Source organism: Marmota monax, unplaced genomic scaffold (assembly GCF_021218885.2).
Source record: "Marmota monax isolate L192 unplaced genomic scaffold, Marmota_monax_Labrador192_F-V1.1 WCK01_AAM20220418_F8-fsc00051, whole genome shotgun sequence".
Taxonomy (NCBI): domain Eukaryota; kingdom Metazoa; phylum Chordata; class Mammalia; order Rodentia; family Sciuridae; genus Marmota; species Marmota monax.
The window spans coordinates 10,925,793-10,942,424 of record NW_026695202.1 but is presented as its reverse complement, the minus strand read 5'-3'; the positions used below and the strand labels follow the sequence as shown (position 1 = coordinate 10,942,424).

General features: G+C 63.2%; 1 protein-coding gene across 2 annotated transcripts; it reads left to right on the top strand.

Moving 5' to 3' along the window:
- The first annotated feature begins 887 nt into the window (after positions 1-887).
- Positions 888-16,357, top strand: Pdgfb (platelet derived growth factor subunit B). Of its 2 annotated transcripts, none has more exons than XM_046429519.2 (7): positions 888-1,018; positions 8,457-8,553; positions 10,596-10,685; positions 11,557-11,762; positions 12,788-12,932; positions 13,905-14,053; positions 14,380-16,357. In XM_046429519.2, the coding sequence occupies exons 1-6, from the start codon at positions 956-958 to the stop codon at positions 14,027-14,029; spliced, it is 726 nt and encodes a 241-aa protein (XP_046285475.1). In that variant the 5' UTR covers positions 888-955; the 3' UTR covers positions 14,030-14,053; positions 14,380-16,357. The 2 variants fall into 2 exon arrangements, with proteins under 2 accessions (XP_046285475.1, XP_058430219.1); XM_058574236.1 differs by lacking the exon at positions 888-1,018 and adding an exon at positions 1,045-1,912.
- Positions 16,358-16,632: the final 275 nt, after the last annotated feature.

Sequence of the window (16,632 nt, the reverse complement as noted above, 5' to 3'; positions counted from 1 at the left end):
CGCGCGCCCGCGGCCTCCCCCGCTGCCTCCCTGAGGGTTCCCCTCCGGCCGCCAGCGCCCATCTTTCATCCCTGGGAGATATTTTGCGCACATACACACATACACACACGCGCAAAAAGGAAAAAAAAAAATCCCACCCTCCAGCCTCGTTGCAAAGAGAAAGCCGGAGCAGCCGCAGCTCGCAACCCGCAGAGGACGCCCAGAGCTGCAAGCCGGCGGGCGGACCGACCCACCGACTCGCGCCGCGTCCACCTGTCGGCCCGGCCCGGCAGAGCGCGCAGCGGGAACGCCGCGCGCGCGGAGCAGCCGTGCCCGCCGCCCGGGCCCCGCGCCAGGGCGCACACGCTCCCGCCCCCCCCACCCGGCCCGGGCGGGAGTTTGCACCTCTCCCTGCCCCGGTGCTCGAGCCGCCGCAGCAGAGCCAACTTTGGAAAAAGTTTTTTTTGGAAGACTCGCGCTTTGAGGTGCCCAGCCCTGCGCTTTCTGATTTGGGGGACCTTTCCAGAAAATGTTGCAGAAAAACTAAGCCAGCGGGCAGAGGAAAACGCCTTTAGCCGGCGAGGGAAGACGAGCCACCGACTGCCGCGTTCCTTTTCCTCTCGGAGGTTGGAGTCCCCTGCGCGCCCCCACACGGCTAGACGCCTTGGCTGGTTCGCGACGCAGCCCCCTGGCCGTGGATGCTCGCGCGGGCTCGGGATCCGCCCAGGTAGCGGCCTCGGACCCTGGTCCCGTGCCCAGGTCCTCCCCAGCCCCCCAGCGACGGAGCCGGGGCCGGGGGCGGCGGCGCCCGGGGGCCATGCGGGTGAGCCGCGGCGGCGGCTGCAGCGGCCTGAGCGCCTGATCGCGGCGGACCCGAGCCGAACCCACCCTCCTGCCCAGCCCCCCGCCCTGGCCGCGGGGGCGGCGCGCTCCGTCTACGCGTCCGGGGCCCCGCGGGGCCGGGCCCGGAGTCGGCATGAATCGCTGCTGGGCGCTCTTCCTGTCTCTCTGCTGCTACCTGCGTCTGGTCAGCGCCGAGGTGAGTTGCGACGGCGGCTGGGGCTGGTTCTCAGCATTCATCGTCCCCACCCCCACGCCTGGCTGCCCCCTCCTCTCCCTGCAGTGAACTTTGGACCCTTCCAGCTCAAGAGCCTGGCGCCGGGCGCTGGGTGACCCCGAGGACTGGAAGGCGAGGTCCGGAGGGGCTAGGCTCTAAGGGAAGGGAGCAGCAGTGGCTTTCTTTCCATGGGGGGGAATCTACGTCCCTGAGTCTGTTAGCCTCTAGGGAGGGTGTGTGTGGCCCTGCCCCCTCCCCAGAACCTGAGTGAAAGACCTTTTCCAGCTGGAGAAGAGGGGGTGGGGTGTGCCAGAGGTGCAGAAGGCAGGGCGTTCTTCCGAGCCCACGTTGGCTCGCTCCAGCCTGGCCTTAGGTTCTGTCCAGGACCCAGCCTTCCTGGAGGTACGAGCTTACACACCCGTGACATCCACGCCGACCTTTTGCGGGGGTTCGGGTCCCACCCTGGCTAACGCTCTGGGTTGGGGTGGGCACTTCGGGCCGCGCAGGGCATGCCTGGCACTCGAACTGTCCAGGAGCAGTTGTGTCTTGGCATAGGGAGAGAGGCAGGGAGACAGACAGGCAAGGGTAGGTTTGGGGCACTTGGGCGCGTAGCGTAGGAAGAAGATTGGGGGCTCGTAAGGAATCCAGCCCCCGGGGCGGTGTGTGCCTGAGGCCCCGCCATACCTGCGCCCGCGCCCTTCGAGAGGAAGCACCTCTCTCCCCCGCATGTAGGGTGCGGAACGCGCCGCCTGCAGAAGCCGAGCTGCAAGGGAGATGGGGTGTAGAAACGGCTGCGGGAGCGACCGGGTCTCGATCGGTGCCCCCACCCTGCCAGGCGCACGTAGCAGTGAGTTGGCAAGTCCAGCCGGAATCCAGGTGGGAAAGGGGGCGGGGCCGGAGGAGGCGCGAGGTGGAAGGGAGGAGGGCACTCGGGAGGCGGCGAGCCTGGGTCCCGTCCCGCCCCCGCCCCGCCGCGGTCCTCAGCTCGCACCCCGCCGGCTCCCGGGGAGCCCCAGCCCCTTCGGCCTCCAGCGGGGCGCAGCCTAGAGGCGGCGGCGGCGAAGGGGTTAAGGCGGAGGGCTCCAGGCCGCGGCCCGGCCTTGGGCCGCCGCCAGCGCAGGTTGTTTTGACCACGAAGGAGCCGTCACCGTCTCCTTTTGTTCTCGGGGCTCCTCGAGGGCCGCCGGCCGCCTGACCTGGGGCCCCGCCCTTCCGCGGCCGCCCCCCGCGGCCCGCACCCGGGAGGGAGGACGCGGGGCTCGGCCCGGCCGCCCGCAGGCCTCTCGCGACGTCCCCTCCTCGCCTCTCCCGCAGCCCCCCGGGCCGCGGCCAGCTGTTGGGGATGGGGGCGCCGGCCGGCCCCAGCTGCCGCCTCGCCGCGGGACCGGGGGGCTGGCCCGGTGCCAGGGCGTCCTGGGAACGGTGGCGCCCCGCGGCTGCTCTCCGCAGCCCACCCCGCCCGGCCCCCCGACTCGCTCACTCACCCCACGCATGCACACTCCTGGCCGGAGGCGATGCTGCGCTCCGGCGGCGGGCACGCACTACCGCGGCCAGGTCGCGCGCCCGCCGCTGCCACGCCCGTGCACACTCGGGACACACACGCGCGCGCACCACACACAAACGCACGCACGGCCCCTGCACACGCGGCTTGAGTACACGTGCGCGCACACCCACGCACGTACACAGGAACGCACGGCTCCGTACACCCAGTGCCAGGTGCCCGCCCCCGCGCAACAGGTGGGTCCACCACGGGCCCTGGCACCTCACCGCCTCTGCAATGACCCCATTTCCTTCCTGGGGTCCTCGGCGGGCGACGGAAGCCTCCATTGGATCTGGACTCCATAGCAACCCCCACCTTTTTTTTGCCTGGTCAGTTCAGTTTGGCGCCCCTCAAACCTTACTCCTCTGTGCTTTTCTCAGCCACCCCCATGTGACCGTAAATGGCGCTGATGTGACTGAAGCCAGCAGGGATGTCTAGTGCATTTCTCTTTTCATATAAGCCTGATGGGAACCTCCAAGATAGGAGGGCCCCGGGGCCACCACCAATGGGTTCCTATCCTGGGCTGTTGCCCTGCAGATTCCGGCTGGTCTGCAGAGTCTGGCTACCAGTTGGAGGAGGTTTCCCGCGGCCTCCCCTGGCCATTTCCAGCTTCCTCCAGCACCACCTCTTCAACTCCTTGAGTATGTGCCTGGGGCAGAGGCTCAGACACGTCCCTTCCTGACTTTAGTCAGTGTCCTCGAACACAGGAATACAGGACCCACAATTGTGTGTGTTTTGCAGTTTGTGAAAGCTCTCCTGCCGCTGCGGAGGAGACCTGGATGGGAAGGGGACCTATTCACTTCGGGACCAGTTCAGAGTGATTTGCCAGTGTAGGGAGACTCAGGGAGGGCTGGCTGCGGGAGGTGGCCCTGTCCTAGGGCATGTCGCAGGGATGCTTCTGCAGCTGGGAAGGGGGATGGGGGCCCAGAGTCTGCAGAGGCCTCTGAGGTCCCCTCTCCATCAGCTGAGCTGGCTTCCGGCAAGGTAGACTGCCCCTGTCATGTGATGCCTGCGCCTCAGCAGCCTCAGCACCCTTCTGCTGGGAAGGGGTGGGGGGGCCCTCCTCTCACCCCCTGGCTGCCTCCCCCTTTGCCAGCCTTAGGGGGCGGAAACCAGCTTTTTCTGCACACCCCCCCCCCAAAGACCTGGAGGTGTGCAATCCAGGTCAGACAGGATTTGGAGGCTCAGGTGCAAGAGCCAGGAAGTGGGTGGGGGGGGGTTGAGGTGTTTTCTAGAAGTCCTTGGCAAAATCTTCCCCTCCTCTCTTCCAGATGCTCCTTCTATGACGACTATTTTCGTTTTTCTGGGTATTCAGCTGTTTGTTTTCGGTTTTCCCACCGGAGTGCAAACTACACTCTGGGGCTTTTGTCTTGACCACACGGTCCCTGGTACTTGGTGGACAACTGGGAAATAAGTGGAAAGGACAGTGAATGGTAGGGCGGGGCGGGGTCCAGGCCAGCTTTAGAAACACCCCTCCTTCCACCCTCGCCCCCCAGGGTGGCCCTCATGGCACACTGTTCTCTGGCCAGGCCGGGAGGAAAAGTCATCGGGCTTTCAAGACCACCTCCCACCCTACCCTGAGAAACAGGTGTCTGTTTCTCTTCTGTCTTGTCAGGATAGGAAAGGACAGAGGGGAAGGACCATCAGGTGTTCTATGTGTCTCTAGCGGGGCCTCAGTTTCCACCAGCTTAAAAAAAAAGAGCAACAAGAAGGTTGGGTTCACTCAGCTCCCAGGGAGCAGCGAAATTGCTCTCGGGGTGGCAGCAGTGATGGCGGTGATGGTTGCCCATCGCTGGACAGGCCCTCTCTCTTCTCTTCCTGCTTTGACATTTTCTCTTGCTGCAGCAAGAGGCCGGGAGGCCGAGCAGGAGGGAGGGTCCCGGGAGCCACAGGAAGTGAAGTGAGGGAGGGAGAAGCTGGTGGAGAGGGCATCTGTGGTCTGCCTGGCCAGGGTTCCCCACAGGGCCTGGCTCCGCATCCCATCTAGATCAGGCTGGGGCTCCCGACCAGCGGGCACGCGGAGCCTAGTGGGCCTCTGCCTCTGCTGGCCAAGGTCAGCGCCCCTGGTTGCCGGGCCCAGGGCCTGCCGGAGAGTGTGTCTGCGTGTGCCCAGGCGGAGGGTGGGGTTCGAGCCCTTTTGATCTGCCAGTCTGCTGGGAGCAGGTAACTCACCTGGCCTCAGCTCTTGGGTGCCCTCCTACCTCTGGCAGCTGGCTTTGGGGGCAGGGCGGGGAGGAGGCTGTTTGCCTTGGCTCCCGGGGCTGGCTTTGCCCCAGCCACGTCCTGGCCACACCCTCGCCCTGCCAGAGCCTCAGGCCTGAGATCTGGGGCAGCTTCTGCAGGGGCCAGGCCTCTTCTCCTGTCTAGGGGGTGGGGCGGCACCCACCTGGGGGCCTCCAGAACCTGGGGCCAGGAAAGCCAGGCTCCGGGCAGCTCGTCCTCCCACACCCAGAGTGGCCTGACTCCAGACAGGTGTCCCTGAAGTCAGGGCAGCACATCCTGGAGCTGACCACAGGCTGACTGTCCCTACCCCTCATCCACCCTCAGTCCCGGAAGGGACCTGCCAGCCCCCACAGCACCAGGTGGTGTCAGTGTGGGGCTGCGGTGCCATTTCCTGTGGCCCAACGCAGGGGATCATGCAGTCGCTCTCCCACGGGCAGCTCTCCACCCACTCATTGTCCTCTTGAAACTGTCCTGTGCTGCTGGCCCAGGGCACATGTGCCACTTGCAGCTGCCCTCGAAGGAGCCATTCTGACAATGACCCTCATTAAGTACTGGCTATTTGCTGGCTGCTCTGCATTTACGGCCCGGGCGAGATTTCCTTAGTCCGTCTAAGACGAAGAAGCCAAGGTTTTTGTTGTTGTTGGGGCTGGTTTTGAGGGGAGCTATGCTGGGGACTGAACCCACCGTTGCTCTACCACTGATCTACATCCCCAGCCCTTGTTGATGTTGTCATTATTTTTTAATTTTGAGACAGGGTCTCAGTTTCCCAGGCAGGCCCTGAACTTCAGAGCCTCCTGCCTCAGCCTCCTGAGTCTCTGGGATTACAAGCGTGTGCCACCGTGCCCTGCTTGTGCCACTGCGCCCTGCTAATTGAGGTTTTTGAGAGTTAAAAGACCTGCTCCCTGGATCCAGGATGCCCTGGCTTGGGAAGTCCCTCTCCCCTCTGCTGTGGGGTCTTTCAGCCTCTGCACACTTGGGGTCAGTATTGCTGTATCGTGTGGGGACGTCCTGTGCACGGTGGGGTGCTAGGCAGCCTCCCGGCCTAGCCCTACTAGACACCAGCAGCCCTCCCCTGCTCGGGACCACAGAACGCCCTCAGCTGTGCCAGTGTCCCCCGGGAGTCCAGTCACTGCGATGGAAATACCACTGTTGTGCCACAGGGGTAAAGAGCCAATGGGGACCTCAGCCATGCTGAGGCCCTGGGGCATCAACAGAGAGCAGGGACACCTGGACTCCCCTGGTGGGCTGGGAGAGGGTGGGCGTGCTGGGCCTGGGGAGGACCCGGCTGTGCTTCACTGTCCTTAGACCGGGGCCTGCCTCTGTTTTCCCATCTGGAAGATGGGGTAGAAGTGCTGCTGGCCTCTTGGGACTGGTGGCTTGACCAGCATCTTGCTCATGGGGAGCTTATGGTTCATGGTCAGCAGGTGACAACTGTTAGCTGTGTCACTGCTGCCACACCGGGGCTTCATTGGGAGCCCTGGGTGTCTAGTGGCCAGATTAGCAGAAGCACAAGTAGGAAAGGCCTCGCGCCTGGAGGGGGGACTTGTTTGGGGTTGGGGAAGAGGATCCCAGTGGCCCTCTGGAGGAGGAGGCGGGAAAATCATATTGGAGAGGACCCCAGGGAGGAGGGGAGAGAGTCCTTGGTGCATTATACCAGTATTTATTGAGTGCCTGCTGTATGCACGGTACTCCTGCCTCTGCAGTCTGTCTTGTGCTGTCCCCGCCCCAGCCTTAGAGGTCTGGGCTGGGGGCATCCGTCCCCTAGGCCTGCTGGGGGGGTCTGCCTGCTCTGCCAGGCTACCAGCTATGGCCAGCTCTCCAGTGGGCAAGGAGACCTTGGCTGGAGTACAAGCCTTTGGGCCCCTTCCTGGAAGGTTATTGAATGATTACTCGACAAATACTTCTCGTTCTCCACACCGAGGGAGCCTGGGAGGCCTGGCAGGGTACCCCCACTTTGGCTTTCTTCTGCTCCTCCTGTTGCCTCCAGGCAGCATTAGAATCAAGTCGAATATTTTTCAACTGCTTTGATCCACAGATGAGAACTAGGACCAGAAAGGGGCAGTGACCAGTCCGAGGTCACACAGCAGTAGATAGCAGCATGGGGCATGTAATCCAGCGGTCCAGACTGTCAGTTTGGGGTTTGACCAAACTCAGAGGAGCTTCCTTCCCTGGAGACCACCCACCTGCCTCTGCTAGTGGGTTGGATACTTTCGGACATTTGGAAAACAGTGCAGTGTAGACTCACTCTTGCAGTTGGGCTGCAGGGACATTCGCAGGGATCACACTCCCCATCCAAGTCTCCTAGCTTCCAGTCAACATGGGGGCCAGAGCAGGACACCGCTGTGCCCTGGAGGGGTGTCCCTGACACCACCACAAGTGTCAAGGCCCCTAAAGCTTGTTTTTCCTTGAGACCAGATCTTGGCCTGGTGCCAGGCTGGTCTTGAACTCTTGGGCTTGAGCAATCCTGTGGGTGCATGTCACCACCCCTGGGTCCCCACAAACGTGGAGAAAACACAGCTTTCCAGGCGGGGTGCCTGGGGGCTGAGATGACCCCCTTCCCATTCAGGCGGTGCAGGGGCAGCCTCTCTGCCCCCTCCTGCCCCGTGCCCACCTTCAGATCTCACCCCAGCGGGGCAGGGCTTCCTCCCTGCTCAGCCCAGAAGACCGAGGCTGAACACACGGCCAGTCTGCTGCCCTCTCTCAGGGCTTTTCCCCAGGCCACACGGTCCTACATGCACGTGTGGCCAGGTCACTCACACATGCACACGCACACGCACACGCGGTGATCACATTTGCTGCTCCCCTTGACTGGTGGGTGGAGCAGACTCTGCCTCTCAGACTTTTCTGCTCCTCACCTCTTTGGCATCGGGCCCTTGGGTCTCCTGGGACCACGGGGATGTGGCGGTGACCTCTCGTGTTGTTGGGGGATCTGTGGTTTCCCTGGAGGAAGCTGGGCTCCGCAGGACTGAGGCCCTGCTAAAGTGCTTGTTAAGTTTCAAGTGTGTTTGGTGACAGGCCAGGGGCGGCCTAAAAATAGACATTGGTGGGGCCTGGGGCAGCTGCAGGTCTCTCCCCCCCCCCCAGTCTGAGGATTCCCTCTCTCCTCTTTCACACGAGACCTGAACAGGTGGCCTCCTGAGACCATCCAGCGCTACCAGCATTTATTAAACGCCTCTCGTACCCAGAGGCTGGAGGACAGGCTCTGCTGTCCCAAGGACGGGACACGGTTGGGTACGGTTCCTGCTGATAATAGGATGACGGGCAGAGGATGATCCCCGTGGAGCCTCTGTCTTCGCATCTGTAAAATAGGGTCATTAGGTCACCTGTGATCTGTGCCGGCTGTCCTCAGCGGTCAGGTGTGGAGAGAGAAGCAGAGAGAATTCTGATTGCCAGAGCCTTCCCGGAACCTGTGGTCTGAGGGGAGAAGTTGAACAGGCAGCTGGAAGCGGGCTGGGGTGTCACATCTGAGCTGCATTTCAGAGGTTCCAGTCCCAAGGCCTTGGTGTTCCTGGTTGTCCCCCTGGGTCCTGTCTGGCCCAGCTTCACTGTTCACTTTTTCATGATGGGACCCTGCCAGAACCTTCCACAGGGGAGGCCAGTGCTGGAGAGTGGGGAACACCCCTACCAGGCTGCTCAGTCCCCGTGTCTGCCTGGCAGGGGGACCCCATTCCTGAGGAACTCTATGAGATGCTGAGTGACCGCTCCATCCGCTCCTTCGAGGACCTCCAGCACCTGCTGCACAGTGACTCCGTAGGTAAATCGCATCCTCCTCCCGTGCCCTGGCCCCTGGCCTCTGTCATGTCCTGGCCTCTGTCATGCCCTGGCCTCTGTGGGGGAGCTGGGAGGTACCCAGAGACCTGGGGCCCCTGCAGCCCTCCTGCCTTCCAGGGAGGGCCCCGCCACACCCGCCTCGGCAGACCGAGGGCACACAGGTTGGTACCTGGATGTGGGGTGTGGCAGAGAAGCGCCCACATGTGGCTGGGGAGCCCGGGGCGGTGCTGAGTGTCTCCAGGTGTGGACCCGCCGGGAGGGCGGTGCCGGGGAGCCATCGCCCTGCCCCCTGGCCCGGGTCCAGGCCTTCAAGGTCTCCCGGGGACACCTGGCCCAGGCCAGCCAGCGGCAGCCCCGCGCGTGCCCGCCCTGCCCGCGTGCCCGCCCTGCCCGTGCCGAGAGCGCGCCCGGGCCGGGCACGTGCTCCCTGGCGCGCACGCACGTGGCGCGGGGCGGGGCGGGTGTATTTATAACGCGGTCTTCAGGGCGAATTCCATTCTATTCTAACCTCTGGCCTGGTCCCTGGAGCCCTGGCCGGCACCCCGCCTGCACCCCCGGGTACCCTTCCCCCTGGGGTCCCGTCTCTGTCACTTTGTGATCCCTGCCCGGCGCTAGCTATCTGCGGGGGAACAGCACTTCCTGCCTTTGTCTCCTCGCCCCGTTGGGCCCCTGGCGCCCTCTCAAAAGCATTCCCGGGCCCTTTCAATCCGCCGGGGCTGGGGGGCTGGGGGGCAGCGGCCGCTGGAGGGGCCCAGCTGGGCCACCTATTGTTCCCAGGCCCCCACCCGAGTCTCCCACAGCCCCGCCCGTGCCCGGCTGGCCAGCCCTGGCCACACAATGGGGCAACTTCCAAATTTAGCCTTTGTGCAGTTGCTTTCCAAGGCCTCCCCCCAGCCCCTCCACACCCCGTGGGGTCGGATCTTGGACAGAGGTTTTCAATGGCAGGACTGTCCCGAGGCAGCCATGTGGCTATTTTTTTCCTAATCAACTTAACATTTCCACAAAGCACATCTTCCAGTCGCCTCCTCCCCACCAGGACATTCCAGAGATGGCAGAGGGAGAGGAAGGCAGGGAGAGGGACAGACAGACGGCTGGTGGGAAGCTGGCCAGTCAAGGCTCCCTGCAGGACTGTCCCCTCCAAGCCTGGGACCCTGGACTGCGGGTGCAGTCAGCAGGGCCTTTGTCCTGACGGGGCCAGTGGGCAGGGAGACTGAGTTGCAGGCGGCGGGACTGGTCCCCAGCACCCCTTTGTTGGTTTGCTGGCTCATGAGCGAGCTTCAGGGTTGAGCTCACGACTCTTCCCCACCCGCCATTCCCAGTAGCCGGCTCTACCACCCTCTCTAGAGGGGCACAGTGTCTCTGAGGAGTGCCGCTGGCAGAGATGGCAGCGGCCCAGCCCTGGCAGAGGGGCGAGGTAGTCAGTGACCACAGGAATAGCGGCCACGCTGGGAGGACAAGGGCGGGCAGGATGAGGGGTGAGGCGCGACCTGGCAAGGGCACGTGGCCCAGCTCCTCCCTAGTGGACCCCGCCCCCTGCCCCCCTTTCCCTGCCACCAGCTCCCACCCCACCCTCTCCAGCCCCTCGCTCCGGCTCCAGAGGGGCTGTGCTCAGGGCTGGCTGCCCCCCGGGGATTCTGGGAATTTCTTCATCCTGCACTTCCTGTGGGAACGCTGGGCGGAGGGGCACTGGGAGCTGGCCTCCAGGGCGCGGGTCCGCAGCCTGCAGGCTGCTCACAGTAGCAGAGGGAAGGATTATTTTTAACTCCATTGACATGGGTTCTGGCCAAAAATGTGGCTGAAGGACCGGAGTGGGGCTGGAGTCCCCTGGAGATGCAGGCGGACCCTCCACCACACCAGCCTCATGGCCGCCTAGGGCTCTGCCGGGCCCCCCTCATCCCAGCCCGGGCCCTGGGCTCACAGAGGGCGGAGGGCCCTGCCCGATGGAGTGGGGGCCGGCCGGGTGTCCGGAGCTCCTGCCTGTGCTGGGTGGCAGCCGTGCTCAACAGCATGTCCACTTCCCTGCAGATGACGATGGGGCTGAGCTGGACCTCAACATGACCCGGACTCACCCCGGAGGCGAGCCAGAGAGCTCTTCTCGTGGGAGGAGGAGCCTGGGTAAGACCGAGGGTCCCCACAGCGTCCCCTCACAGCGTGGGAGCCAGGGAAGAAGAACCAGGGCACACAGCCAGCCAGCGTGCCAGGGGTTGTCTCCACACCCTGCCCCCGTCCTCGGGGCTGAGTGGGGCTGGGAGAGCGTGACCCTGGAGTTACCAGGCCCTCTGTCCCCACACTGTTCCTGAATTGGGCACTTTAACACTCATTTTTCCTTACTTCAACCCTAGAGGTAGATGCAATTGTCCCCATTTAATAGAGTTGGAAACAGAGGCCCAGAGAGGGTTCAAAAGTAGGTGAGGTCACGCTTGGACGCGTAGGGCCGGGGTCCCAACCAGCTGCTGTCCCTTGCACTCTGTGGGCCGCACATCTCTGCCACGGTGCTCCAGGCTGTGGCCTGAAGCTGTAGGGCCCAGGACTGCCTCCTGCTCCTTAGCCGAGGCCACAAGGAGACAGTAGGTCAGCAGCCCTGGAGAAGCCTTCCCAGGCGAGGCCAGCACTCACCCTGAGGCCCTTTGCCCACTTGCAGACTCCAAAACACTGTAGATGTGTCTGGGCTGGCAGAGTTGGGCACGGGCACACTACCCGCCATCTGTGGCATCGGGTGGGTTAGTGCTCGGAGCTTCAGTTTCTTTGTCGGTGAAAAACCACAGTAGCCCCGGCATTGGCCAGCGCTGGCCAGAGGCGATCTGAGCAGCTCCACCCACCAAGTCCCCACCCTCACCTGGCAATCGCCAGGGCCACAGCCTCCCCTGGGCTTGAAGGAGGTGGGACAAGCACCCAGGTCCCAGGAGGGCAGCTGGGGGCGCTGCCCGCTCTCCAGCGGGGCAGGGGCTCAGGCAGGAGCCTCCTGATGCAGCTCCCCTCCCCGCAGGGCCCCTGGCGGCGGCAGAGCCAGCCATGATCGCCGAGTGCAAGACGCGCACCGAGGTGTTTGAGATCTCGCGGCGCCTGCTGGACCGCACCAACGCCAACTTCCTGGTGTGGCCGCCGTGCGTGGAGGTGCAGCGCTGCTCGGGCTGTTGCAACAGCCGCAACGTGCGCTGCCGGCCTGCGCAGGTGCAGCTGCGGCCCGTGCAGGTGCGTCCCATCCAGCCGCCTCCCCGTCCGGGGCCCAGAGGAGCACGGAGCAGTGTCAGGACCCATGTGCCCAGGCCTGAGCCCCAGCAGGGCTGCTCGTGGGACGTGAAGAAATGGACGCTGCCTCCTACTTTATAAAATCTCATGATGTCCCTCAGAGACATTCCACAAACATTTGATACGATTCCCCTTTTCAGGGGTCTCAGAAAGGCTCAGGCAAGGGTCCTGCGCTCTGACTACTTCTCTTATCCCTTCGCCAGGCTGTGTCTTTAACAGGGAGGGTGAGAAAACACCCCAGGTGACAGACACTGGTCCCAAGCAGTGTGCAGAATCCACTGTCCCAGAGGGCTCTGGCCTCAGGCTGGGCAGGGCAGGGCCCAGGAGCCTCACCAGCCTTCTGATGGGTGTGGACAGGCTCTGCACCCCTGGTCAGGCCTCCCCAGTGCACCTGCCAGGTGTTCACCACGGCCAGGTGCTGGCTCTGCCTGGCCACACCCCCTTCCCTGGGCTACCCCGTGGCCTATGCCCAGTCCCTGCCATCCTGGCCTGGGCCCAGTGCCCGAGATTAGGAATGTCATGCTCCACCCACAGCTGCCACGGTGTCTCCCGTCCTCAGCCCTTCCAGCTCTGGACACACACCTGCCTGCCGCCCTCCCCCTTCCCGCCTCCCTCCCCTAACCACCCCCCCCCACCCCCACCCTGCTTCCTTCCAGATGACCATCTCCTGCCTCTGCCAGCCCTGGCCTTGGCCGGTGCCCCAGGACTGAGGACAGCCCGGAAATGCCTTTCTCCCTCTCTGGGGGACCAGGGGCTGAGGCCGGCCACAGGGCTTGTTTTGATGGAAAAGCTCCCAGGGGCAGAGGGCAAGTCCCTGCCATTGTTCAGGCCAAAACATGGGTCCTGCAGGTTCCTCTCTGGGCTTTCGAGGAAAGCTGGGCTCCAGGGACAGGTGGGAACAGCCGGCCGTGCGACTCCCTGGCACCCGCATTCGCGGGCTCCAGGGCTGATCTGATTCTGTCCTCCAGGTGAGAAAGATCGAGATCGTGCGGAAGAAGCCAACCTTTAAGAAGGCCACGGTGACCCTGGAGGACCACCTGGCCTGCAAGTGTGAGACGGTGGTGTCTGCACGGCCTGTGACCCGGAGCCCCGCGGGTTCCCAGGAGCAGCGAGGTACCCACCCTCCCAGGGCCTGCTCCCAGTCTGCAGGTGTAGCCTGCCTCCCCTGCAGCAGCTGGGAGCCCGTGCCTCTTTATCGTGGAAATCAGATCAGGCACCATTGTCCTGGTGAACAATCTAGATTCCTCCCAGCCTGAAAGGCCCTACATGAGGAGGTAGGCCCTAGCTGGTCCTCTGGCCTTGCCAGTATCCAGTACTGTTCACCCTAGCAGGGCTGGTACCTTCAAGTGGTTGGGTAGCTTCCTGCCTCAGGGCCTTTGCTCATGCTAGTGCTGGAGTCCCAGCACTTCCCCCGGCTCTTCAGGAGCCCAGCTCCTTCCCTTCGATTGGGTCTCAGCTCAGAAGCCTCCTCCTAGAGGTCTGCCCTGGCCACCAGCTGCCTTGTCAGGTAGCGAACCTTCTTGGACACTAGAGGTCTGGGTTCTCTGGGCTGTATCTCCTTCACGTTAAGACTGTGGCATGAATATAAGCCTGGGCGGCAGGGCTGCTGTCTCCAGGACGTGGCTCTGAGGTCCAGAGGCTGAGCACACACTAGGCCGCAGCTGGATCTGGACCCTGGGGCCTGAGCCCCAGCCTGAACTCTGGCCCAGCACCCCCACGGCCTCTCGGGATAAGGGGCTGGTGACGACAGGCCCAGCCCCGGGCGGGCGGGCGGGCGGGCGCCACATTGAGCCCTCCCTCCTTGGGGAGTGTGCAGAGAGCTTTGCAGGACTGTCACTTATTCCCCCCTCTGGTGCTCGAGGTGGCCCGTCTCGTGCCCCCATTTCACAGATGGAGATGAGGCAGGGAGAGGCTCAATGATGGTCCCCGGGCCTCTTCAGCTGGGGACCAGTGGGGCTGGGACCGGACCCCGGGATGCCTGTCCCCATGGCGTCTCCTGTCCCTCCCTCCACCCAGAGGACCACCTGGTGGAGAGGGCAGACCCCCCGATGGCCGTGCTCATTGCTCTTCCCTTCTCTTGAGCAGCCAGGACACCCCAAACTCGGGTGACCATTCGGACAGTGCGAGTCCGCCGGCCCCCGAAGGGGAAGCACCGGAAATTCAAGCACACACATGACAAGATGGCGCTGAAGGAGACCCTCGGGGCCTAGGGGCATCGGCAGGAGTGTGGGCAGGTGAGGCCAGGCCCGGGGCGTTCCTGCTCGCTGGCCGGGGCGGGCGGGTGGACCTGGGGAGGCCTTGTCCCTCCAGAGCACCCTGAAGGCTCGCCCTCCTCTGTGCTGTCACCAGTGGCTCGTCCACAGGGCGCAGGGTGGAGGACTTTGGAGGCTCCAGCTGTCCTCCGGAGAGAGGACAGTCTAGACCTCGAGTCCCCCCACCGGCCCCCGTTTCCCGGCCTTGAGGGCTGCTGGGATTGGGGTTGATGCTGGTCCTCTGGCCTTGCCAAGAGCAGGGTGGACCCTGGCTGTCTCTGACCCATGTCCCTCTGCTTGGCCCGCAGGGTTATTTAACATGGTATTTGCTGTATTGCCCCCATGGGGTCCTTGGAGTGATAATGTCGTCCCCCTCGTCCGTCTGTCTCGATGCCTGATGCGGACGGCCAATGGTGCTGCCCCCGCCCTCCACATGTCCGTCCACCCTCATCCCAGCGGCGCCCTGCCCAGCAGCTCCAGAAGGAAACCAGGGCCAAGTCACTGCTGCTCCCTCCCCGGCCCCAAGGACCTGGGACAGGAGTGCGAGAGACAGAAGGGGACAGGGTCTCCCACCCCACCCCAAGCGTGGCCCACCCCTGCCCAGTGCTGTGGACTGGCCCGAGGAACTCCGCCTGTGGCCCTCAGGACCCGGTCCCTGGACCCCGGGCCAGCTCCCGGAGACACCTCTAGGTGACCTGGATCTCTCCAACTCCTGTGGCCAGGACCACTCGTCAGGGGCACAGACTGGAGAACTGCCGCCCTCTCCCCTCCGGGCCTCCTCTGCTCACAGTGGCTTCCTTTCTCTTTATATGTATGAATCTCCAAAGACGGGGACTCCTGGGCAGGTGACTGAGCGCCCTCTGGCAGGTTAAATGAGGCTCACTCCTCAGGTGGGCCTAGACAGCAACCTGAGCGTCCCCTGCTCTTCCCGTGTCGCCCCTCCCCCAGTGCCGCCCAATTCACTTCTTCTGTTTCATCTCTCTACCTCCACCCTGGGTGTTCCTCTTGTCCTGGCCCTTCAGTCTGTTCTACCAAGGGGTTCTTGGACCCCTGATTGAGGCCCCAAATGACCCCAATCACTCTTCTCCAACGCAGAAGGCCAGGGGCCAGGGCAGCAGGAGACCTGCCCATCTTATTCCAACCCAGCCAAGACTGCCATTTAAGATTGTTCAGGGTGTGTACTGCACAAGGGCACTGCATGCAAGGGAGCATTCTGCACACCCTAGATATAGCCGATTTGTCTATTTATTATGACAGTTTCTGGAAGATGTAGGTCAAGCATCCGAGGAAAAGAATCCTGTCTCTAATTCACACACAGGCTCTGTGTGGACTGGCCCTGTTCTGACCCAAGCTGTGGCTTGGAGTAGTCAGACAGGAGTGAGCCCATGGTATGGTAACACAGAGGCCTGGGCTCTGCTGTCCCCGCTGTCCCCTCCCTTTGAGATGCACCTGGAGGCCCTGGCGGGGGGGTGCGCTCCCTCCCCTGCCTCCCACCGCACCCCCAGCCTGCTTCCTTCAGTTTGTAAAGTCGGTGATTATATTTTTGGGGGCTTTCCTTTTATTTTTTAAATGTAAAATTTATTTATATTCCGTATTTAAAGTTGTAAAAAAAAAATAACCACAAAACGAAAACCCAGCGACTTCTCTGGCGGTCTGTGCTGGCGTCGCATCGCGCGAGACAGTCAACATTTCGGCGTTGGCAGAAGGTGGCCGCAGCTTGCGCCCCAGGCTCGCGATCGCAGCTGCAGCCCGGGCGCGCGCTCCCGCCGTGGCTCGGGAGGCCCGAGGCTCAGACCCTGACCCTGACCTTGACCCTGCCCGGGAGATGGGCTGCAGGGCGCAGTCGGGGAGGCTGGAGGAGGAAGCACAACTGAGCTTCTCCCCGGCAAGGTGTGGCAAGGCACAGCGCCACCTGGCCACAACCTCCCCAGAAACGTGAGGGGAGGAGACTGGCCGTCCCCAAGCGCCAGCCCCCAGCTCCTGGCCTTCTCTTTTTCATTGGTTTGATTATTTTTTCGTGCTGGGGTGCAAGCCAGGGCCTCCCCACGCTGCCCCTGAGCTGCGCCCAGGCCCCCGTGCTTCCCCTTGCTCCTGAAGTCGGGAACAGCACACGGAAAGATGCTGAATGTGTTCCAGTCCCACGTGCTGTCTACCCTGAAGCTGACAATCTAAAACTGAAGCCATCTTGCTCCTGGAAGTAGTGAGCTCCCTGTCACGGAGAGTGTGTAAGAGGACTCTCAGAGGCCACGTGGCTGATGTTTACTGAATAACATTGGGGCTCCCTGACATTGGTTGGTCCATGGATTCATTCATTTGCTCTCCTTTTGGAATGCTCCCCAGAGTCCATCCTGGGGTTCCCGCCCTGCGCTCATGTCTGCAGGACCCTTTCCTCTGCCCTAAGCAACCAGAGTTCTGGGTTCCCAGGCAGCAGAAAAGGCTCTGGTCGGGAGGAGGAGACAGTTGGGCAGGGATGGCTAGGGCGGGAGACCTGTGAGCCTGGGACCCTGCAGCTGGGCCGCCCACCCCTGGCTACGGAGCTTCCCAGGCATCTATGTCTGCTT

Coding starts and splice junctions, on each gene's coding strand:
- Pdgfb (XM_058574236.1), top strand. CDS start 1,811: ATGGGGTGTAGAAACGGCTGCGGGAGCGACCGGGTCTCGATCGGTGCC. Junction 1,913..8,456: donor CAAGTCCAGCCGGAATCCAG/GTGGGAAAGGGG, acceptor TCTGCCTGGCAG/GGGGACCCCATTCCTGAGGA. Junction 11,763..12,787: donor TGCAGCTGCGGCCCGTGCAG/GTGCGTCCCATC, acceptor TCTGTCCTCCAG/GTGAGAAAGATCGAGATCGT.